This window comes from Rhipicephalus sanguineus, chromosome 1 (genome assembly GCF_013339695.2).
Source record: "Rhipicephalus sanguineus isolate Rsan-2018 chromosome 1, BIME_Rsan_1.4, whole genome shotgun sequence".
NCBI classification, from domain to species: Eukaryota; Metazoa; Arthropoda; class Arachnida; order Ixodida; family Ixodidae; genus Rhipicephalus; species Rhipicephalus sanguineus.
In genome coordinates this window covers 211,617,829-211,642,341 of record NC_051176.1, presented here as the reverse complement: position 1 = coordinate 211,642,341, position 24,513 = coordinate 211,617,829, and the positions used below count along the sequence as shown (strand labels likewise).

At 43.1% G+C, this 24,513-nt stretch overlaps 2 protein-coding genes and 6 non-coding genes across 9 annotated transcripts in view; 7 read left to right on the top strand and 1 right to left on the bottom strand.

Annotated features, from left to right (window-relative positions):
• LOC119406736 (diphosphomevalonate decarboxylase) overlaps positions 1-5,179 on the top strand; it is a 53,332-nt gene extending 48,153 nt beyond the window's left edge. For both annotated transcript variants that reach the window (XM_037673471.2, XM_037673477.2), the window contains one exon: positions 2,155-5,179. In XM_037673471.2, coding sequence (XP_037529399.1) covers positions 2,155-2,226 — 72 coding nt within the window. In that variant the 3' untranslated portion in view covers positions 2,227-5,179. The remainder of the gene's footprint in view (positions 1-2,154) is intronic.
• A 6,031-nt stretch (positions 5,180-11,210) lies between these two features.
• Trnap-cgg (transfer RNA proline (anticodon CGG)) lies at positions 11,211-11,284 on the top strand. The gene has a single exon. It is a non-coding gene; the product is annotated as a tRNA-Pro (tRNA).
• Positions 11,285-11,485: 201 nt separating this feature from the next.
• Trnap-cgg (transfer RNA proline (anticodon CGG)) lies at positions 11,486-11,559 on the top strand. Its single transcript has one exon. It is a non-coding gene; the product is annotated as a tRNA-Pro (tRNA).
• A 201-nt stretch (positions 11,560-11,760) lies between these two features.
• On the top strand, positions 11,761-11,834 carry Trnap-cgg (transfer RNA proline (anticodon CGG)). Its single transcript has one exon. It is a non-coding gene; the product is annotated as a tRNA-Pro (tRNA).
• A 201-nt stretch (positions 11,835-12,035) lies between these two features.
• Trnap-cgg (transfer RNA proline (anticodon CGG)) lies at positions 12,036-12,109 on the top strand. The gene has a single exon. It is a non-coding gene; the product is annotated as a tRNA-Pro (tRNA).
• Positions 12,110-12,585: 476 nt separating this feature from the next.
• Positions 12,586-12,659, top strand: Trnap-cgg (transfer RNA proline (anticodon CGG)). The gene has a single exon. It is a non-coding gene; the product is annotated as a tRNA-Pro (tRNA).
• Positions 12,660-13,135: 476 nt separating this feature from the next.
• Trnap-cgg (transfer RNA proline (anticodon CGG)) lies at positions 13,136-13,209 on the top strand. The gene has a single exon. It is a non-coding gene; the product is annotated as a tRNA-Pro (tRNA).
• Positions 13,210-20,536: 7,327 nt separating this feature from the next.
• LOC119406698 (protein arginine N-methyltransferase 7) overlaps positions 20,537-24,513 on the bottom strand; it is a 68,469-nt gene continuing 64,492 nt past the window's right edge. Inside the window, exon 14 of the mRNA XM_037673430.2 lies at positions 20,537-20,999. Coding sequence (XP_037529358.1) covers positions 20,759-20,999 — 241 coding nt within the window. The 3' untranslated portion in view covers positions 20,537-20,758. The remainder of the gene's footprint in view (positions 21,000-24,513) is intronic.

Below are 24,513 nucleotides of genomic sequence, written 5' to 3'. Positions count from 1 at the left end.
CTATTTCGGTGAAAAATGAAAATAAGATTTCTTTGCTCTCTTACCGATTATAAACTGCCCTATGTGATTCCAGTTTCTTTTATAATTTGGGGCTCAGCTTCATCGGTTTTATATCATTTTTGTCACAAGTACCCGATATTTTAAATATATAGCTCATCTTACTTAGTGTTCAGTGACCATCCATCTGCTTAATTATTTGTTTGTTGCAATGTGCAGTGATAATTGTATGTGCAATATCTTTAATAATAAGCAATAATACTTATGAGATGCTTGAATAATGCTTTAAACTCCAGGAGTCGTTTGGAATATTTTGCCATCTGCTCCGAGAATGTCAATGGCTGCTCCAAACTAGCATTTTTTATGCTCCAGAGTGTGCTCCAAAAAGCAAAATGTCGCTTCCATCGCTGAATTGGTCTTTTAGAGGAAAGCTCATGTACTAAGAATTGGCATTGTCACATAATTCATAATCCTTGTGTTTGTGGCATCCTGTGGAATTCATGGAACATATACTGTTTTTCATATGTAGTGCTTACTATTTCACACTGCACTCAACGCTTCATTGAGCCTGCAACCTTTGAGCAGCATACTACTGGTGAACCATGTGCTTTAACTACTGCTCCACTTCGATAGTTCCCTTACAGGGAGCATGAATGAGGTTGCCAAACAAAGTTAGACAAGCCTTCTCAAGGTTTATTTATTTATACAATACTGCGAACTGCATAAGGTGCAGGTATGCGATTTATAACATCAAGGGTGAACCACACACTAGTGCACTGCAAAAACTACCTTGAAAAAAAAAAAAATGAAAGCACTTGCACCCAAGATGAGTAACAGGTTGTTGCATATGACAGCAAAAATGTCTGTTTTTTTTTTCTTTGAAGTGTGTATTTATTTTGTTTCGACTTATGCTTGGGCCTTTGTGAGAAAAGGCTTGTACGTCAGCTAACTAGTGCAGCCTGTACATAAGAATACAGAGCTTTTGAAACTGTGGTCCAATTATAGCAGGACATTTTTTTTCTTTCATTTCTGTGCTTACAGTGGTCAATTAATTTTTTTTTCAATTGTAATGCCTTATTTCATCATCAGTAATACTTCTATTGTTTAGCTTGAGTTCAACGAATAAAAAATATATAAATAGACTTGTGATCATCCAAACTCTCACAATTGATACTTTTGGTAAATTCAAACAAATTTCAAATTTTTGGTTTGCCAGCTATGTTTTCAATGTATTTTAAAGCCATTTAATTAAAACTGCTCCATTGCATTTATTCTGTTAATTCATACTTTTTGCTTGGTTGTGTCAGAAAATACCTGCTGCCATTGTTGCTTCTAGCTGAACATTTGCATTCTTATATCACTAACAGTAGCAAATAAAGCCGATTGCCTGCCTACACGTGTCAAAGCAGCCGAGCTAGCTAAACCATGCACATCTGCAATCATGTGTTGAGTAAAGAAAGAAGTCACACTTTCACTGCAAGGGAGAAACAATGAATGCAATAGCAACAAACTTGAATGTTATAAGTAGTGAAGCTAGTAGCTAACCCCTTTAGCATCCGTCCTGGCCTAACTCCACAAAACGCAGGCATAAGGTGCAAGTTACCATTGTTGTTGGTTCACATGTGAAAGTATATTGGTTGGGGCACCCCCTCTGTTAACATATTGAGATGTAATTTTATATGTCATGAAAGGCATACATGATCTAAGCAAAAATACCATATAATTTGCTGTCATTGTTATAAAAAAGTTGAGTGAGTTTACCTTTAGCAATCAGTGTTGCTTGGCATTTACCTATATTTTCACCTCATTGCTCAATGAACCAATCAATGCATTTTTATTTACTTTTTATGTAGCATATTTAAAAGATGTTTACTGGGTTGCCTAATAAAACATGGCGATGCAGTAGGTTTACGCCTTCGTTGATGCTCAACAAAAGAAAGTGCCCACTGTGGTCACTTAGTCATTGATTCAGATAGTGAAATACTTTTCCTTACTTTCCCTTTTTAAAAATTTTAGTGAATATTTGATAAAGCAAAAAAAGTTAACCACCAATACCAGCGCCATTTGTACACATGCAAGGCTTAACAACTGCTTATTTTTTTACAGTGTACAGAAAATAGCACTGATTTTGCTATAAGTTTATGGACTCTCACTTAGGTTGGCCATGGACCAGAGCCATTGGATGATCCTGAGGCACACCTCCTGGACATTCATGGTTATCCGAAGTGAGCACGCCACAATGACTCGTGCATGGAGGCACCTCAACAAAAACAAATTTTGCTTTTGTGTTGATATTATTTTTGAGAAGAATGAGCCTTTTTGAGGACGTAGCTTGACATCACTTAACAATCTAATATAATGATCAAGGTTCAAGCTAAATGCTTTTGCAATTTAATACTTTTTGTGATGCAGTGCTAAAGCTTGCAGTGCTCTTAAACTTATCAAGCTACTGACATGTACACTCTTCACTTAGTTTTAGAGTATCAGGTGAATGTGTACACCCTCAGTGCATCTTGGCAGCATGACAAAGCCACTGGCTTGTGTATATGTGTCATTGATACAGCAGGTCACTGAAATGTCAAAAAACAAAATTTGACGTTTTAGGATCTGGCATTCTTGGGCGAACACTTTGGGGGGAATTTCACTTTCACGAGATTTCACAGGATTAACGCTGTTCGCATCAGCTTCTTTGAGTGAAAATGTTCCTGGCATGCTGTCTCAGCACTGTTGGTGCAGTGCCAGACTGACGTGGCCCCTAGTCACCGAGCGAGTCCGGTGCTAGATGCGAGAAGTCCTGCAAAAGTGAATGTATCTCCAGAAGTGATTGCCCGAGAATACCACCCCAAATCACTTGTTCACAAGCTAACCAATGTCATGTCACTGGCAGCCTGTTGTATTGATGATGCTTTTACCTGACTGGACAATGTTCTGTCAAAATCTTAATTACTACACATGTCTTTGTGTCTAAAAAGGCTATATTTACTCATTGTTATGCAAGCACTGGAGCACTGTCAAATTTATCGTTTGTTGTCTGCTTCATTCATATTGCCTATGCTGCACCATATATGTTATAAAATCTGACTAATAAATTTGTGCTTGAAGTACAAATAATGAAGCAGCACCAGCAGTTTATCTGGCAAGTCATTATGCAGTGATTACTATGGCACTACCTGGGTCAGTAGAGATCCAATACTGTGAAGGTATACTATGTGCAGTATTCATGGTGACTAGGTGAACTGTCAAGTTTTACTAATAAATGGCAGAATCGAAAGGTAGGGTATCAAAGTTTGTTCTTTTTTTCTAGTTAGGCAAATTAGGTTCAGTTCCAGTTGAAATTCAGGTTAAAGAAAGTCTGTTTGTAATGGTACATATTAGTTTGCAGAACACAGGAAGTATCACAGAAAAACATCAAACTTTTTGTCTTTCATTTCTAGGGCGCAATCTAAGATCGTTGTTTGGGATGTGCATTCAGTTTGACCTCATGCAATTTGCCTGGGCTGCACTGTCGTCAGCCACAGGTCATGGCCACATATTTCGTGGCGTTGAAATGGCACACTTATGCCAGTAATTTTGAAACTGTACATGTCGTCTGCTAGGAGCAGGACACGATGAGAGGCAATCCATTTGTGTGATCACATGCTCACTACAAGATCACCTTCACATGTGCTGTGCATAACACCACCTAATGACCTTGTAGAGAAACTGATAGTAATAAATTGTAATAGGCATACATATTACTGTGAGAATGTGGTTGCGAAGAAAAATAATGTTTTTTTACTTAAATATTTCACTAATTGGAAGGCAAAAAAACGTTTCAGTTTTTGGTGCATTGTCCCAAAACAGATGACATATGATGCACGTCAAAATTCCAAGGAGTTCACCGTGTGCCGATTAACTGCTCTCTATCTCGTCCAAAGTTTGTGGACCACCCACTTTGTGGCATAGTAGTTACTGAACACATTTTCTTCCAAAGAAAGATCTCCGATCGCACCCCCGTGCACCATAAAGGGCAAATATTTCTGCGTTAAAAGATTACAGTATATTCATCTGTTATTTTTTAGATGCGAAGCACCTTTTGCGCTGGGCTGTGTCCGTAGTTCCATTGGCGACCGTCTACTTTCTACCACCTAGCATAGCCATCTGAGCGCGCGCTCGCGCCAAGGAGAAGTCTTCTTTTTCTTGTTCTTCAACCGCCTTGATGATGATACGTGCAGAGCACTTTAGGGGCCCGGGCTGCCTTATGCTGTCCTAGCTTGGCGTAACGCAGACAAAACCATGTGTGCTGGCACGCGCTAGCGCGTACGGGCCTGTGTAAGGGGCTGGGTAAGATTTGCAAGGATACGTTAACATCGGGCAAGGTGCCAGTGATGAACGGACCTTTAAGTCGACCTATGCGCTGCTTCGCATCCCCACATGGTTCCCTTTAGTGGGAGATGGTGTAATTTTTTTAAATTCCTGGTGGACCAACAACCTGAACTCGGTAAAATGGATGGATGCATTCTGCATTATCTGTGCCCTAGTCGGCTAATGTACAAAACCAAAAACTGAACGGCTTTGATGTTAGCGTAAAATGACACACGGACACGAGAAGGCACATGACATGACACCACATGTGCCAGGTGCCATGAGGACACCACGTAGCACATGTACCTTCTCGTGTCCATCTGTCGTCTCATGCTATATCAAAGCTGCCCATTAATTCACCAATAAACCCACATTGCAACCCTTGTCGAAAACCAACAAGCTGAAACTTAGTCTTGTGAAAATCATTGCTGGTGCTTGGCATTTTGTGGGCATTTAAGTTAACTTGTGAACTGTAGGGTAAAAATGACTCATGCTGATTTCGAAAATAATTGTACATAGTTTGCTTAAGGTCACTAGATGCAGTTTCGGAGGTTCACAATTTGCATGTGTATTGCAAATATTTCACTTTACATATCACTGCAAATTTAAAACTGACCGCCTGGAAGTAGTGAATCTTCATTTCATCCACAATATAACTTCACTGTCAAAAATTTGGTTGTAGTTGTCAGCTTCAATTGCTGACAAGTGCATTTGATGCAGATGTGCCTCCCGATGGATAGAAAGCTCGAGAAAATGGAGTGAATTTGAACTGAAAATTGTCATTTCTTTTCTTTTTGTTTTGTTCCAGAGCAAAAAAAAATAAACTGTGTTCTGGTTACGTTGTGGTTCACACAGAAATTTTTAAGTTTTCGGTTCAGTTCCAGTTCGATATCCTGTCTGCGAGTACACACTGTGTTCCAACATACAGCTGGTTTCTGCAGCAGCCTCATTAGAATGCACAGTATACCACTTGAAAGGTGAACTTTTGTTGAGTGAGTTAAAGCACACGCCACTACTGTGATGCATGTAGTAAGAACTGCCGAGAGTGTTGCCTCTCAGTAGTCCTATTTCTTTCCAAGTACATCCTGTTCCAGTAAGACTTTGATTTGGGCGAGTTTGTTCATAGCAATGGGAAGGCACAGCGCAACTGAGACAATGGACAAGAAATGAAGCAAAGGACGCAGCACACACAGCGCTCGTGTGCGTTGCGTGTTCTTGTCCATTGTCTCAGTTGCGCTGTGCCTTCCCATTACATCCTGTTCATTGATGTTGCCAATCCTCTACTCGCTGTAACCTTAGTTTGACAGCTTATGCTGCGTTGTTGACCTGGCAGTGCTGGCTGGCACATGTACTTACTTTGGGTGATTCCACGTAAGATCGAACAAACGATGGCTGGTCGACCTCTTAAGTTTATTTCAAAATTTTATGTATAATTGCCTGATGAGTGGAAAGAAGAGATCCGCAATTTGTTTTGCCGGCAAAAATTTTTTCGAAGCACAGGAAATCAGTAATGACGAAGAGGTGGAGTGGAGCGCTCATCCGCTCTGCTGTTTTGGCCAACTTTCGTTATGAATTGCACAAAATATATTAAAGTTAGGTAGCTGAAATTTCTTTAACTAAATATATGCATGTTTTTGCTTCTGTTCAGGTATTTTTATTTTTATGTGTAGTGTAGATGTTTTTATAAAAAACCTCAAAATTGGCCCAGGAAACATTATTTTCTTTGCTTTGAACGTCTTTATCTCAAAAAAGCCTTGTAGCAGAGCAACAAAAATTCCGCATTACATTCTTCGCATGCATATCTACCAAACTGCCGAATCTTATATTCATATAACGTTTCAGTAAAGAGATATGATCGGGCTAAGTTCAAGGAAACACCGAACAATGGAAATTTCTGACGACAATTAAAAAAAGAAACACATTTTTTACATTTCTCAAACGTTGTCCACTTATTCTCCTCCACATCAGCTTTCACAGTCATTAAAAACATGTTGCATAATGTCGTTGCACTAATAGTTACGGCCCCTCCAATAAGACCCTTAGGCAAGGATTGGCAATTCCCACTTCTTGCCCAGCAAGTGTATAAAATGCAGGCAGGATTGAATTTCTTTTTATGAAAAGGCCGGCAGTACCGAAAAAGGTGTCGCCGGCACTGAAGACGTTAATTTTGAAATTATTTGGTCACTGCAGCGGCCACGAGCGCGGGGCTACCGAGCAGAGGCGCGCTCACCTGAGATGTTCGTAAGAGACGGCGCAGTGAGAGCTCGTTTTCGCGTCCTCAAACCGATTGAGTTCGAAACAGCAACACCTCTCGGGTGACTTGAACGCACGTGCACTGGAGCTTCGCTATTCTATCCGCCCTCTGTTCACATTGCAGCTAGGCGCTGATAACACAGCGGATATGGAAGCAAGATGAAAACGCTATGAGCGCTCGCTTCACGCACGCTGCTGCCAGAGAAAAAGTTTTTCCGAGACCCCAAAACTGGAAACGCAATCACGGCGGCGTCGTTTGTGTAATTTAGCGCCGCACGGAAACAGATGTAATCGCGCGCCGGGGAGCAATAAACGAGAGAGTAACAAGCGGTCACCCTTTGAGAGATTAGAAACCAAACAGATATCAGCTTTGCGGGCGCAAGAAGCGAAAACCACCCGAAGGACGAAACCGAAACCAGCCGGACCGCGCGTGCGCGCGTTCTGATGAGAGACTGCAAGCCGCCGCGCCTCTTTGGAAACAAACAAAAAAAAAAAGACAGAGACATTGGCACATTAAAAAAATTACACGTATTCCCGAAGCGTGGCAGCACATTCCAAGCAAGAGAAATGGGAGAAGGCGCGCGTTTGAAACCAACCGCGCCACGGGCGCTCCCGGTTGCGCAAGCGATAGCCGGCGCGAGGCGCGCCATTTTGCGAAGCATAAAAAAAGCAACAACGGAGAGACATCGGCGCATGCAAAAAATTCCGCGTATTCCCGAAGCATGGCAGCACATGCCAAGCAAGAGAAATGGTCGAAAAAGGCGCGCGATTTAAAAATAAATGCTATGCCGTACATGTACGACGAAAACCCTTTGGTACTAGGAAGCTTCTGCCGTACATGTACGGCGAAAACCCTGAAGGGGTTAAGGTGGCGCTAATTAAAATATATACAATGCATTCCCAGGCACCACAATAGTCGTTTTAGGTTTCTCGACACCAGTATTTTTACTTAGAGCAACAATCCGAAATTTTTTAAAATTCGTGTCAGTACTCCTTTAAGTTTCTTGTGCTTCGAAAGGTAGTCTCCACAATACACTCATTCAGAGCTATACTTTCTCGCCATGAGACGCACAGGAGGAGTAGAGCAAGAGCAAAGCGCAAGAACTATCCATGCCGAATGAAGTGTGAACAGCGCACCAAACGCGCAGCCAGTTCAGGCCGTCTGCTGCCGACATCTAAGATAGGCAGGCACATCCGGTTACCAATAGTTTTGCTTTTCTTTCCTTTGACATTCCATATTTTGCTTTGCCACTGGAGCGCCACGTTAATGCTTTCCACTGATCGCAACTGGCACAGCGCAGTTTCTCTGGCAGCAGCGTGCGTGAAGCGAGCGCTCATAGCGTTTTCATCTTGCTTCCATCTCCGCCGTGTTATCAGCGCCTAGCTGCGATGTGAACAGAGGGCGGATAGAATAGCGAAGCTCCAGTGCACGTGCGTTCAAGTCACCCGAGAGGTGTTGCTGTTTCGAACTCAATCGGTTTGAGGACGCGAAAACGAGCTCTCACTGCGCCGTCTCTTACGAACATCTCGGGTGAGCGCGCCTCTGCTCGGTAGCCCCGCGCTCGTGGCCGCTGCAGTGACCAAATAATTTCAAAATTAACGTCTTCAGTGCCGGCGACACCTTTTTCGGTACTGCCGGCCTTTCCATAAAAAGAAATTCAATCCTGCCTGCATTTTATACACTTGCTGGGCAAGAAGTGGGAATTGCCAATCCTTGCCTAAGGGTCTTATTGGAGGGGCCGTAACTATTAGTGCAACGACATTATGCAACATGTTTTTAATGACTGTGAAAGCTGATGTGGAGGAGAATAAGTGGACAACGTTTGAGAAATGTAAAAAATGTGTTTCTTTTTTTAATTGTCGTCAGAAATTTCCATTGTTCGGTGTTTCCTTGAACTTAGCCCGATCATATCTCTTTACTGAAACGTTATATGAATATAAGATTCGGCAGTTTGGTAGATATGCATGCGAAGAATGTAATGCGGAATTTTTGTTGCTCTGCTACAAGGCTTTTTTGAGATAAAGACGTTCAAAGCAAAGAAAATAATGTTTCCTAGGCCAATTTTGAGGTTTTTTATAAAAACATCTACACTACACATAAAAATAAAAATACCTGAACAGAAGCAAAAACATGCATATATTTAGTTAAAGAAATTTCAGCTACCTAACTTTAATATATTTTGTGCAATTCATAACGAAAGTTGGCCAAAACAGCAGAGCGGATGAGCGCTCCACTCCACCTTTTCGTCATTATTGATTTCCTGTGCTTCGAAAAAATTTTTGGCGGCAAAACAAATTGCGGATCTCTTCTTTCCACTCATCAGGCAATAATACATAATATTTTGAAATAAATTTAAGAGGTTGACCAGCCATCGTTGTTCGATCTTACGTGGAATCACCCCTTTGTCATTGAATAGTGCCTATAAGGCTGACCTCTCCTGTTTTGATTTATAATGGTGAAAGGGGCAACACTTGGCCCTGAAGTATTGAGGAGATATGTAGTTGTTTTTTTTTCCTTGACAGTGTGACCTTGTCATGCCAATGTGGCCTTGTCATACCTGAGGCCATTGTTAGGATGCTGTCACAGGGATGTTTACTTGCAAATTTACACAGGACTATATGTCTGCTGTTTACCCATATTCACAGGTATTCGCATGCTGAGGTAGCGAAAATTGTCTCTAGTACCACACCTAACACCAAGCCACCATGTTATGTGTGCCCATATGTTTCAGCTTAATTTTTCTTGATTATCACAGTTAACATCACATTAAGCAATAACATAGTTGGCAATAAAGTTCAGGCTCTCATATTCGAGTTATGTATCAAGGCATATACCTAAGATTTTCTGGTTCAAATGCGCTGCTTAGTGAGCTCACCATATAAGATTGTTTAACATTACCATACTGTGTAGCAATATTTATGTCAATCATGATATCGTAAAACTGAATTGTACTGTTACATATAGCCCCGCCACGGTGGTCTAGTGGTTATGGCGCTCGACTGCTAACCCAAAGGTTGCGTGATCGAATCCCGGTTGCGGTGGCTGCATTTTCTGTGGAGGCGAAAATGTTTGAGGCCCATGTACTTAGATTTAGGTGCACGTTAAAGAACTCCAGGTGGCTGTCTGTTTTCCCTTTCTTAACCCTTCTGCCACCTTGCGGGATTCCGCAGAACTGATTTTCAATGTGTGTCCAGTTGCTTCGAGTTGATGAATTCGCCCTTGCGCTGCCACTTGCTAGCTTCCTGGTTAGCTGAATTGGTAGAGCGACCGCCCCGGAAAGGCGTTGGTCCCGGGTTCGAACCTTGGACCAGGACGAATTTTTCGGCGACTAAGAGGCTTTATTTCTGAGAAATCCGTATGGATTTCCTTGTGGCTTTGTGCTACAATTGGGTGGTTGTCTATTTTCCCTTTCTTAACCCTTCCGCCACCTTGCGGGATTCCGCAGAACTGATTTTCAATGTGTGTCCAGTTGCTTCGAGTTGATGAATTCGCCCTCGCGCTGCCAATTGCTAGCTTCCTGGTTAGCTCAATTGGTAGAGCGACCACCCCGGAAAGCCATTGGTCCCAGGTTCGAACCCCGGACCAGGACGAATTTTTCGGCGACTAAGAGGCTTTATTTCTGAGAAATCCGTATGGATTTCCTTGTGGCTTTGTGCTACAAATGGGTGGTTGTCTATTTTCCCTTTCTTAACCCTTCCGCCACCTTGCGGGATTCCGCAGAACTGATTTTCAATGTGTGTCCAGTTGCTTCGAGTTGATGAATTCGCCCTCGCACTGCCAATTGCTAGCTTCCTGGTTAGCTCAATTGGTAGAGTGACCACCCCGGAAAGCCGTTGGTCCCAGGTTCGAACCCCGGACCAGGACGAATTTTTCGGCGACTAAGAGGCTTTATTTCTGAGAAATCCGTATGGATTTCCTTGTGGCTTTGTGCTACAAATGGGTGGTTGTCTATTTTCCCTTTCTTAACCCTTCCGCCACCTTGCGGGATTCCGCAGAACTGATTTTCAATGTGTGTCCAGTTGCTTCGAGTTGATGAATTCGCCCTCGCGCTGCCAATTGCTAGCTTCCTGGTTAGCTCAATTGGTAGAGCGACCACCCCGGAAAGCCGTTGGTCCCTGGTTCGAACCCCGGACCAGGACGAATTTTTCGGCGACTAAGAGGCTTTATTTCTGAGAAATCCGTATGGATTTCCTTGTGGCTTTGTGCTACAAATGGGTGGTTGTCTATTTTCCCTTTCTTAACCGTTCCGCCACCTTGCGGGATTCCGCAGAACTGATTTTCAATGTGTGTCCAGTTGCTTCGAGTTGATGAATTCGCCCTCGCGCTGCCAATTGCTAGCTTCCTGGTTAGCTCAATTGGTAGAGCGACCACCCCGGAAGGCCGTTGGTCCCGGGTTCGAACCCCGGACCAGGACGAATTTTTCGGCGACTAAGAGGCTTTATTTCTGAGAAATCCGTATGGATTTCCTTGTGGCTTTGTGCTACAAATGGGTGGTTGTCTATTTTCCCTTTCTTAACCCTTCTGCCACCTTGTGGGATTCCGCAGAACTGATTTTCAATGTGTGTCCAGTTGCTTCGAGTTGATGAATTCGCCCTCGCGCTGCCAATTGCTAGCTTCCTGGTTAGCTCAATTGGTAGAGCGACCACCCCGGAAAGCCGTTGGTCCCGGGTTCGAACCCCGGACCAGGACGAATTTTTCGGCGACTAAGAGGCTTTATTTCTGAGAAATCCGTATGGATTTCCTTGTGGCTTTGTGCTACAAATGGGTGGTTGTCTATTTTCCCTTTCTTAACCCTTCTGCCACCTTGCGGGATTCCGCAGAACTGATTTTCAATGTGTGTCCAGTTGCTTCGAGTTGATGAATTCGCCCTCGCGCTGCCAATTGCTAGCTTCCTGGTTAGCTCAATTGGTAGAGCGACCACCCCGGAAAGCCGTTGGTCCCGGGTTCGAACCCCGGACCAGGACGAATTTTTCGGCGACTAAGAGGCTTTATTTCTGAGAAATCCGTATGGATTTCCTTGTGGCTTTGTGCTACAAATGGGTGGTTGTCTATTTTCCCTTTCTTAACCCTTCCGCCACCTTGCGGGATTCCGCAGAACTGATTTTCAATGTGTGTCCAGTTGCTTCGAGTTGATGAATTCGCCCTTGCGCTGCCAATTGCTAGCTTCCTGGTTAGCTCAATTGGTAGAGCGACCACCCCGGAAAGCCGTTGGTCCCGGGTTCGAACCCCGGACCAGGACGAATTTTTCGGCGACTAAGAGGCTTTATTTCTGAGAAATCCGTATGGATTTCCTTGTGGCTTTGTGCTACAAATGGGTGGTTGTCTATTTTCCCTTTCTTAACCCTTCCGCCACCTTGCGGGATTCCGCAGAACTGATTTTCAATGTGTGTCCAGTTGCTTCGAGTTGATGAATTCGCCCTTGCGCTGCCAATTGCTAGCTTCCTGGTTAGCTCAATTGGTAGAGCGACCACCCCGGAAAGCCGTTGGTCCCGGGTTCGAACCCCGGACCAGGACGAATTTTTCGGCGACTAAGAGGCTTTATTTCTGAGAAATCCGTATGGATTTCCTTGTGGCTTTGTGCTACAAATGGGTGGTTGTCTATTTTCCCTTTCTTAACCCTTCCGCCACCTTGCGGGATTCCGCAGAACTGATTTTCAATGTGTGTCCAGTTGCTTCGAGTTGATGAATTCGCCCTCGCGCTGCCAATTGCTAGCTTCCTGGTTAGCTCAATTGGTAGAGCGACCACCCCGGAAAGCCGTTGGTCCCAGGTTTGAACCCCGGACCAGGACGAATTTTTCGGCGACTAAGAGGCTTTATTTCTGAGAAATCCGTATGGATTTCCTTGTGGCTTTGTGCTACAAATGGGTGGTTGTCTATTTTCCCTTTCTTAACCCTTCCGCCACCTTGCGGGATTCCGCAGAACTGATTTTCAATGTGTGTCCAGTTGCTTCGAGTTGATGAATTCGCCCTTGCGCTGCCAATTGCTAGCTTCCTGGTTAGCTCAATTGGTAGAGCGACCACCCCGGAAAGCCGTTGGTCCCGGGTTCGAACCCCGGACCAGGACGAATTTTTCGGCGACTAAGAGGCTTTATTTCTGAGAAATCCGTATGGATTTCCTTGTGGCTTTGTGCTACAAATGGGTGGTTGTCTATTTTCCCTTTCTTAACCCTTCCGCCACCTTGCGGGATTCCGCAGAACTGATTTTCAATGTGTGTCCAGTTGCTTCGAGTTGATGAATTCGCCCTCGCGCTGCCAATTGCTAGCTTCCTGGTTAGCTCAATTGGTAGAGCGACCACCCCGGAAAGCCGTTGGTCCCAGGTTCGAACCCCGGACCAGGACGAATTTTTCGGCGACTAAGAGGCTTTATTTCTGAGAAATCCGTAGGGATTTCCTTGTGGCTTTGTGCTACAAATGGGTGGTTGTCTATTTTCCCTTTCTTAACCCTTCCGCCACCTTGCGGGATTCCGCAGAACTGATTTTCAATGTGTGTCCAGTTGCTTCGAGTTGATGAATTCGCCCTTGCGCTGCCAATTGCTAGCTTCCTGGTTAGCTCAATTGGTAGAGCGACCACCCCGGAAAGCCGTTGGTCCCGGGTTCGAACCCCGGACCGGGACGAATTTTTCGGCGTCTAAGAGGCTTTATTTCTGAGAAATCCGTATGGATCTCCTTGTGGCTTCGTGCTACAAATGGGTGGTTGTCTATTTTCTCTTTCTTAACTCCAGGTGGTCGAAATTTCCGGAGCCCTCCACTACGGCGTTCCTCATAATCATATCGTGGTTTTGGGACGTTAAGCCCCAGATATTATTATTACTGTTACATATAGTTTTTGAAATGAGTTCTTCATTCAGCTGCCTTTTCTATGATATGTGCAGTATTGATCAAGTTTTATCACGTTTTTAAGATTTAAAAAAATTTTATTTAACTGATGCGGGAATGCTTTCTTCTGTGCTTGTCATTTAAGCACAGCAGACACAATGTAGACAAGGAGCAATTGCAGTCCACTGCCAATGAGCTAAAACTTGTTAACTTTTAAATTAATTATTTTAATGTCCACGTTGCCATATTGCAGTAGCGTGGCACAAGTGCTTTAAAGCAGTTTATACAGTTCCTTGTTGACTATTTGTGAGAAAAATTCAACTGTTTTTCCACTCCAGACCCACTATGGTAGCTTAGCGGCTAAGGTGGTGTGCTACAAAGCATAATGTGCGGGTTCGATTTTTGGCCATGGCGGCCGCATTCCAATGGCTGTGAAATGCAAGAACAATTGTGTACTTACATTTAAGTGCACACTAAATTGAAACTCCCGTGATCTTTTGATGTCCACTGATCTAAATAAAATTTTCAACATATGTTCTCTTCAGTAATCTGGTGATCTGTGCCAAGGGATATGCTTGCAAGTCATTTAGTTTTTCTGCAAATGAATTTTAAAGATCGGAAGCTAATTCTAGATAAAAGCCTTTGAATGCAGGCCGCCCTGTATTTGTTAAGTTTGTTTGCACTGCCCTACCGCACTATCTCCCTGGCCTTGCCAAGCAGACAGAGCAACTAGAAACGGGCTCTTTCTTCGACGGGACAGCGACGATGGCCACCACAGATCATTTTTCAGCTTTCTCAGCTGCGTTGTCTGTGGCAAAAACGATGGGGAGAAGCTGTGTTGTGATGAAGGGTCCAAGAACAGAGCAGCGAAGACCGGGAGTATCTGCTGTCACTCATTTCCCTCCAAGAGCTCTCTTCGGGAGGAGTCACTTTGTGCTGTTTGGCACATCAGCTCATGAGCCGGTAAAAACACTTTTGTGTGTGTTTACATTGCGGTGGGTCATTACGTAGACGTTGCACGAAGCAACTGCCTGTTTCGGTTTCAATTTTGACGCATCGTTTTTTGGTTACTTAAAATTATTGACGAGCCTATAAGCAAAGTCAACGCTCCTAGCAGTTAAAGGATTGTCAAGACTATTTGAAAATGGCACTATCTTATTATGGTCAAAAATACTCCAGAGTTCCACTGTAAAAAACCTCAGGTGGTCAAAATTAATGCGGAGTCCCCCACAACAGCGTCTGTTGTAATCATAACATGGAACAAAAACATTAGTAAATTAGTTAGCAGTTGAACTGAGACAGCTACTTGACAATCTGGTGTCTGGTGTGCTGAATGAATAGTAGAGAAAGCATCATCACGTTGGTTTACATTAAAGGCGATCACCCAGCGTACATGTGTACTTAACGCTGCACGAATGAAACATATTTTTAACTGTGAACCATGCATAGATGACTTGTCAGATGCTCCTGTAAGTGATAGGCAGTATAAACCATTCGCAAACCTACCCACATTCCCTGTTTGTCGTCGGACCTGGTAACTTTCATCACGCCCAAAGATCTTCTGGCATGTTTCACTTGCAAAGCACAAAAAAAAAAGTATGTGCTCATTTTTCTCATGTTAAACTTATTTTACATTGTTTGGTGGTGGGAAAATTTAATACTAGTTTTATTCAAACCACTGCAACAAGACTTCGGCAAATTTAGTACCACTGTAACAAATGCATTTTTAATGTAATAAAAGCCATGTTCATGCCAAACTTGTTCTTACTTACACAATTAATGTTTGTCTCTACAAGTGTTATTTAAAAATATTACTACATGTGCAGTCTTTCCTTGATATTGTCCTGTAGATGCTTAGCCTTCACTGAAGTAATAGAATAAGGCGCCATGTGGTCGTAGAAGCATGTTGTCACAGCTGGCATTCCAAATAGTGCCACCGGTGGTGAATTTATCCAACCTAGAATGCCACATTAGCACATGACATGGCTACTTGCAGCATTTCTTGTACTTGCTGACACTTTCAGGCACCTTACAAGCAAGCAGCCTAGGTAGCCTACGAAATGGTAGCCTAGGCACCGTTATTGTGTGACATAGCATATTACCCGTGCAGTATTTGCAAGTCATCAGAGGAGTGCGAATTTTTTAATATAAAGTGAAGTCTTCTTCTACTCAGCGCATTCTAGATTGAGTAATTCACTACGTGAATTAGAGTGGAACCTCATTAATTTGAATTCCAGGGTGTCAGAAATTTGTTCAAATGAAATAGTGCTTGAAGTAAAGAAAGAACCTTCGAATATAACCCATCGACCATACATACGCACGCCAGTGCTTGAACTGAAGAGAGAACCTTTGAATATAAGCCATTGGACCATACATGCGCACGCCACAGCTGCTGCTTTCAGTGGGCTGCCCAGGTGTGCTGTAAAGACAACCAAATAGGCATTAAAATCAGCCCAGAATTCACTAGTGTTATCATGTTATACAAACCTCTGCACAAGTATGGGGATACCCTGCTGATCACTACACATTATAATCCAGCCTGCACCTCAACAAATGGTGCTGACTGAAATATACCATATGACCTTATTTTTAAACAGATCAATGCATTCAAAATCAAATCGTGCGACAGTCTTTGTGCTGAAGATTTTGCACAAAATGCATGTTTGCCAAAGCATGCTACTTTGTTCAACTCTGAGCATACATCACTACAGTAACGAAGGTGGGTTTCATTAAGTATGTTTACCTCAAGAGTCTACTGAATAATGAAATACACACTGCACTCCATGGAAAACTGCACCATCATCAACAACCTGCTTTGTTCTGCAGATGTGTTCAAGCAACTGCCCTTCTTTAATCAGGTGGCTCCTGAAAATACCTTTCAGTGTCTTACATTTTCTTGAAGCCATAGTGTAGTTGGTAAACAGCAAGTCCTAATTAAAAAGGGCACTAGCGGTGGTGTACAAATGTCTGCATGAGAGGCATGTGAATATAATGTCAGCACATTATCAAGGGTGAGGGTGACAACAGAAGTGACTGAAGTTTGATCTAGTATTCTCTCGGATGGCACTGGTTGCCCACTATCACTGCCTGGTTGAGGTTTGGTTTCTGATAGGTGGCCGGCGTTGCTACCTTGCAGCCACTCTGCGGTGCGGGCATAGGCTGAGATGGCTGGTTGCTTCATGCTTGCTGTCTTCCCATGCACAAAGTGTTGGAGGTTGTGTTACCTCAAAGTTCCAGAGATGCTTCAAAGTGAGAGGCAACGCAATGCAGCTTTTTTCTGAGAAGAAGAGGAAAGAGAGAAACTGTGGCCTTATCCTGAAAAGCCATAGGTTACGGTAAGCACACCACAAAAAGTAAAGGAAGAAGGCGGGTCATTGAAATCGGCACGACAGGAGCTGAGAATAACCATTGGGTAGATAAGGAATATGGAAAATAAATATAACACTTACTCTATTGCCATTCATACTTCGTTCTTTCTAAAAAATATTTAGGAATATATTAATTGAAATTAAATCCATTTCAGTTATTTCAGTGCAGTTTCAAGAAAAATATTCCCATTCCCCTGTAAATATCTCTAGTGTTAGCCAATGGCTGGACGCAGTCCTTGATGGATGTCTCCAATTTCAACCAGTAGTTGCTCTGGAATGTTGCCAGTTGTGCAAATTCCCACATCAGGTGTTATGCTTCGCAATTATGCTCATGCTTTGCAATTTAACTTATGCAATTAACTAGTGCTTTGCAATTTACAGCTATAGCCACAAGCACTAACTCTCGTTCATGTACATATTCATGTCTACTCACTCTCATCGGAACTCACTCATGTTCATACTCATGCCCACTCGCATTCATAAGTACTCACTCACGTTCATAGTCATGCTTGCACTCATTGTTACTCGCTGGCGTTATTCTCATGCCAACTCACATTCATGAGTACTCTTAAACGTTAATACTCATGTCTACTCACACTCGTGTGTACTCGCTCACATTTATACTTGCACCTACTCTCACAAGAGTACTCACTCACGTTCATACTCGCATCTACTCACACTTATTGGTAGTTACTCACACACCTTGTCACTCACTCATGCTCACATTCGTGCCTTTTAAATGAGTGTGAGTGTGTATGCCGAGCTATGCGTGAAAGTGTTCTAACATAGAAGAAAACCAACAGGAATGACACCACCTTCTTTGCATCAAACTGCAATTCAGACTGCAAAATGTGAGCCATCGACACAAACATCTGTTTAACGTTGTGAGACCCAGAACTGTTCAAGAAATGGGAGCCTGTGCTTTGTCGGGTCGGGGGAAAAAAAAAGCATCGTTATGTGCAAGTGCTACTTTGAGGTGCATTCTATTTAGTGCTACTTTAATTGTGATACAAGCAGGAAGTGAACCTTTTGAAGGTGCAATAAATGAAGCTGTTTCCGTAGTATGATATGATCCTCATGCTTACACAACGAAAGCTTTAAAAAAATTATTTGAAGCTTGCACTAAGTGGTGCAAGGCTGGGTCATAGCAAAGCTGGTGGGTACATAGCTGGCCCTGGCTTGGCTAGACTTTTACCCTCTCACCTCTCTCTTTCCCACCCCTTGCTATTCCATACTATACATGGCTGTGTGTGCCCGTCATTATTTTTCTATCTCTTTTTTTTTGTATTTGTTCTATCTTTTTCTGTTTCTTTCTCTGCATTTCTATCTTGTCCTTTCTTTCTTCCCCTTCTGTCTAGTTTTTCTCTTTCTTTGTAGTTATTTCTTTCTCGCTGTAGTCGTTCTCTCCCCTTCTACCTTTTTCTATCTTTCTTCCCTTTCTTTCTATCTCTCTCCTCACCCTCACTTCCCTTTCCCGCTCCTATACTTTACAAGGCTATGCTATGCTAGCATGCCTGGATAGCCGAATAGTTAAGATGCTCGCCTTCGGACCGTGGGTACGCAGGTTCGACCTCGCTTCACCAAGAAATTTTTTCCCCAAGAATTTCTCTCTTTCGCTATCTTAATTTCTTTCTTTCTCTCTCTCTGTACTCATTCTCTCGCCCATCAGAGTTATTGCATCCTGCTCCGGAGAAATCGGCGCACATGTTCTGGGAGCGAAGCAGAAGATGAAGACCACGATGAAGAAGAGGATTAAGAGAGTACGTGCCGGTTCATGATGGCGATAATTTCTGTTTGCTCTGCACGAACTAACGATCAGCTTAAACAGCTCTGCTGTTAAAAAACAAGCAAGTCTTCACACGACAGCAGCTGCTAGAAGAGACAGAAACAGTCCAAAAGAAATGGTGAGCCCCAACTTTCATATGCATCAAGGGAATTGGTTAAAGATAAAAATGTGGCATGTTAACAGAGGAGCTGTTTTTTATCCTTGCACAACGAAACAGCTGAGGTGATTGCTCACTGGTTTGTTAACCGTGTATTGGCTATCATTGCTCAAAAACAGGTATTTTTTAAGTTCACTTGGAGGTATACTGCTGCGAAAGTGACTAAGAAGCGTTTGGCATGCGATCGACCAAGGCCTGGCCATTTTTTATTTTTTTAAATGCAAAGCATTTCTTAGCAAACCTTTGGCACTTTGAGCGTTTCTATCTACGTATCTATCTAGCTGCCTACATCTGGGTGTTCTCATGATCGCCTCCACTTGGTGTAGACAAAAATTGGCATGGGAGGGTAAGAGGATTTGACGAATATGACTGTCGGGTCATAACATGAAACGTGAAAATCCTGTCGCGTACATTGTCAAACCCTTTCCTCCAGACACGTGTGGCACGTACCCGTTTACCACGGGCCGCAGTGTACGAGTATGCCCCACAGGTGATTGACAGTTTATATCTACCCAGGAAGGGCGAGAACAGACATTGGTCATTTCAATGCGAGAGCGTTAAGAAAAACAGACGTCGGCAGCGTTGAGCCGACAAATGGAAATAATAAAAATTAGGATCCCAGCAGGAATCGAACCCAAGCATTCTGCGTGGCAATCAGGTATTCTACCACAGAGCCACGCCAGGTCTATAAACTGGTTTGGAAAAACAGCCTATGCAGGCGTAATGTCGGTGCAGCATCAATTGTGTTTGTGGCTATATAATTTTACAAGAAAGAAGTATACAGTACATTGTATGTACTCCTACGATAGAGGCGTCATGTCAGGTAAATGTCTGTGGTTACAGTGTTGGCTCAGCTTTTAGAGCAGTTAATAAACATTACATTTGTATTCCTATGATTCAGCAAGCTATATTGTAGCATTACTTGACCCTGGAAGAATACATTAACTGAAGCTACATGTGATATTCACATGATTTCACCATAAAGTGCACTTAGTTTCGATATTACTGACGTATGTACTCCAACGTGAGGGCTGATGTTACGTCACACCATAAGTTACCCTTTAAACGCAGTGTTGTGGACGTGCCTGGTAAGCCCACGATGTGCACACATTTACTAAATTTGTAAAAACACGTCAATCCACCTCGTAACGCTTGGCTCAAAGCCATAAAATACAGCATAGAAGTACTCGCTGACTGCTTTGTATGAAACCGATTCCCACAACGCTGGGATCTGCCGAATTTCTTTTGTTTTGTCAGCAGTCAATCGGCTTTATTTGCGACTGTTAGTGACATAGAAACGTGAATGTTCAGCTAGAATCAACGATAAAAGCAGTAGATAATTCTGGGTTTGGACAAGCAAAAAGTTTCGAATTGACCATATTTGTGCAGTGGGGCAATTTGAATTAAGCAGCTAAAAAAAAAAAAAAAAAAGTGCTTCACTGTGCAGACATGTTGCAGTTGAGTAGAAATATAATGAAGCGATCTGCCTTTTCGTTGGTTTATTTCTTCATGTTGTAGCAGCTTATGTTACAATAAAATGGTTCTTTTATACGTGTGTCTTAGTTTTTTCTGTGCTATCATAGTTTGTGACATCATAATGTAGTTGAACACTTTGTTTATTGATTTATTCATAATACCCCAAAGGCCCCTGAGGGTAGGGGTTTTACATGAGGGGTGGGCATATCTAGAAAAATAGCTCTTCTATGACGTGGTGAAGGATGGCTGGGTCAGATTGAAGCACTGCCTTGTTGGGAAGGTCATTCCAGTCCCTTGATGTCTGGATGAAGAATGAGGAGGCATGGGAGACAGGCACAGGAAACTTTATATTGATTTTATTATTGAAAATAACTTACATATACTTCAGAGCTGACATAAGTCAACTGGTCCAAAGTAAAAACAGCACAACTTGCTGCAAATGTTAGCAGTGTCCAACTTGCTGCTTAGAAAAATAAAATAAAATGCACACCATGGCAGGCAAAATGGCAAGCCACAAACAAAACAGTCAACCAGTCCAAGCTAGACCAGCACATGTCAATTCATTGCACATCAAAGCTGAAGCTCATGCAGCCACTTGACACATTAAACTTGAAACTCCACTTGAGAACTTTAGGCTCCAACTTGCTGCTGTTCAAAAAATATACCCCTTGACGAGAAAAGCGGTCCCAAACAACTTGTTCTCCAGGAACAATTGCTTCTGTAGGACCAGATGTTACGGTGTTTGAATCATCAAGTTCAAATTCTGCCCACAGTGCAACTCCATTGCATTCACCTTGGTTGCTGTAAAAGTGATAAAACAGTTCATCAGAACATAAATGCATTTAAAAACTTATTAGAAATGGACAAACTGTGATAAGGGTACAGTTGAACCTCATTACACTGAACATTGCAATGAGACTAAGCATAAATCTTCTCAACAGCAATTTTCGAGGTCAATGGATGTCACTGGCATTAACTTTGTATGTTGTGCTGCACATTTCTTCCAGCCCACATCATGCCACAACCATTGGCAAACGCCACCGCAAGTACTCACAATCCTCCCAAAATATAGTCATCTATTTAAAAATATGTGAAATAAACACTGTGTATCGGAACGGCCACATCTTCTGTGTCGAATTTGATGCTACCCCAATTTTTTTCATATTTCTGTTAAGTATCTCTAATCGGTGAACCTTTTAGTTGCCAACACCTTTGACATCACCGTTTTGAAAATGATCGCCATAACAACATTGCCTTCAGCTATGACACACTTTGGCCGCATTATGCTAAAGTGTAGCTTCACCAAAAGATCCAGCCATCTTTCTTCCCTTGTTGAAACATTTCATTTTGGCCTAACAGCTTTGACAAGTAGACGAAAAGCTTCGTGCCCTCAAGACACAACCTTTGCGAGTGCTTTTGAAGTCTGGTGTACCATGACACTGGACTCCTAAAATGTCGGATGCATAAGCAGAGTCTAACACATTACTTTGACCAAACTGTTGTCACGTTGAGAGATACAAGCTCCTACTACATTGGCCATGATTCCAAAAACACTCTCAGAACATTATTGAAGGACTGAAGCGGATGAAAGGCCTGGTACCTGTCACACAGCACACACAACAGCCATGCATGAGTCAAGGCAGCCATGTACACAGGGGTCCACTGTTAATGGGAACATCGGAGCGTGTGGCGGCAGCTCGGCGCCACCGCCGGCCGTCGGCTGCAACGAGATTCGCGCAGACGCAGTGAGCACCGTGCCCGGTGCTCTTTCGTCGCGTCAGCGGTTCGCTTCGCGACGATTCGCAGCGCGGAAGCAGACGGCAGCAGACGACGAAAGAGCACGACTCACAGCGCGCACTGCGCCTGCGCGTAACTCGTTGCAGCCGCTTGCCGGCGGTGGCGCCGAGCTGCCGCCACACGCTCCGATGTTCCCTTTAGCAGTGGACGCCTGTGTACAAGTAGTTCAATGGTGTTCAGTCATGCAACATCCTGAAATCTGGCCCCATGATCAAACAAAAAGTCAGGGACATGGTTTTTATTCTTGCCAGAGAGAATTTTAAAGTCTGGAGCATGCATAAACATTTCAAGAAGCCGTTAAAGGATATAGGTCAATCTGTCTGTCATTGCGGGCAATGGTGTCGCGACCATAGGACTGCTTGAAAACAACTACATCAGATATGTTAATCAAGACCCATATAAAAAGGGTGATGCAACAATGAGGACACTTTGGTCACTTTCTTTGAGGTGACGAATGCACTCGCCTTTTACTAGCACTTCAGCACAAATGTGGACAGGTGTGACCTCGGCTGTCCAGATTTCTTGGACAATGTAAGGAAATGCTAAAGCAGAAGATAATATACGCCATTTCATGGCAAAGTAGCCACCATCAAGACTTTATGTTGTTGACAACACCCTGTACCATGACAACGACTTGTTTCCTATTCTGTCAAAGCTTGCTTGAGTGACAGAATTTCTGTCTTGCCACGATGGCATCACTGAAATGTGCTGCAAATTTACAATGCCAAAGGGAATAAATGGCGGCATAGTGTCCAACCAAAATTGAGCAGCGCAGTCTGCATCGCCATAGCCATCAAAGTGAAATATAAGGCAACAATTGTTGCATAACATCTATTGATATTTTATGCAGGGAATTTTTCCTTTTTCAGAGTATTATAGGATGCAATTTTCGAGGAAAGAGAAAGATTGGGTAGTCTTTGCAATATGCAGGGAATCTTACACTCACGGAGATAATTACAGACATTATTCCAGATCTCACCTTATATAAATGATTTACTGCACATCACTGTCAGCGCATGGCCTCTGATAAATTAACCTGACAAAGTATCAGCAGTGATTAATTTACACACTGTCACACCTCTTCAGGGGCACTTGTGCCTTATAGTTTCAATAGTTTATACAAGAATGAAACCAACTAGGCAGGAGAGGTAGAGCAACTGTATAAACTCCTTTAAAAGGGTCCTGAACCATTTTTTAAAGTAATCATCGAATGACCTATGTATCTGTGTTTATTGCCGCATGAACCAATTGCCACAAAAATGTCTCGAATCCGTCAAGAATGAGCGGAGTTACAGGGATTTGTCGCACACTTTAAGCACTGTTTCTTTATCCTCTCGTCCTAGCAAGTGTGCTGGAAGTCACACAAAGAGAAAGAGAGATGACACGGTGGAAAGAAGCTACATCAGCATATGACATGAAACACATTTGATCTCCTGTTAAGATTCTGTGTGCACTGGTGATGCTACTGTGCAATTTTAACAAACTACAGAGCACGGCAATGGCACGTGGCGACACCCCAAGGGGAAAAGCACATCTGATCCAAACGACGCTCCTGATTTATGTCGGCTATTGGCCAATTGCAGCAATCTATCATTTGACAACATACAGCTGGCACCCTGCCCACCGAGTTAGTGAAGATTCTGCCTCTGTATGAAGAGAGTGTGCTTGAGAAAGTGGCAACTTCGCACTCCGCTTGTAAACTCTGTGCTGTGCACGACTACAAAATTTGGCTGACCTGTTCACAGCAGTGTTTGTTGTTAATAGAATGTGCTTTTTCACCAAAGCCCAAGGGGTTGTTAAGGAGCTTATACCCCTGTCACATGAGGCAACTTAAGTGCACTTTGAGGGAGTGCACTTTGCCACTAGTGTCATTCACACGCTGTCACATGGGAACTCTTAGTGACACTCACTGCAAAGCGCACTTGCTGGCAAGTGCGTTCGCCAAATTCGCTTCACTGCGACGGAGTGTCTAGCCTAAGCAGCAGTGGCTCGAGAATAAACAAATTATCTGAAGACAATTAAAACAACACTCTGACCACGATTAAAAGCAAATAAAAGCACGACGTTTCGGCCCCCGTACGGGAGCCTTGTTCACAAGTGAAAAATGACTGTGTGAGCGGTCCAGCTATGTGTGTTATAAAATGTGACGTAAGCAACGTGTGTAGGAGTGTGGAAAGTTTCCGTCATTTCGGTTGAGTGTGTGCGCCGTTGTCTGGATCGTGATAGATTTGAGATGAAGCCGAGATGACCAGTTCTTTTCTCTTTCTGTTAATCTTGCGTTATCCCAGTCTATTTTGTGTCCGGACTTTTCCACGTGCTCGGCCAACGCATTTGATGAGACCTTCCTTTTTACGTCATACATATGCTGTTTCAGCCTTTGTGGAGAATTACCAGTCTCGCCGATGTAACTTCCACTACAGTCTGCGCACGGGATGCTGTAGACAACGCCAGGAAATTTTTCTTTTGGCAGCTTGTCTTTTACCCTCACAAGGAAATGCCTCAACTTGTGTTGTTTTAA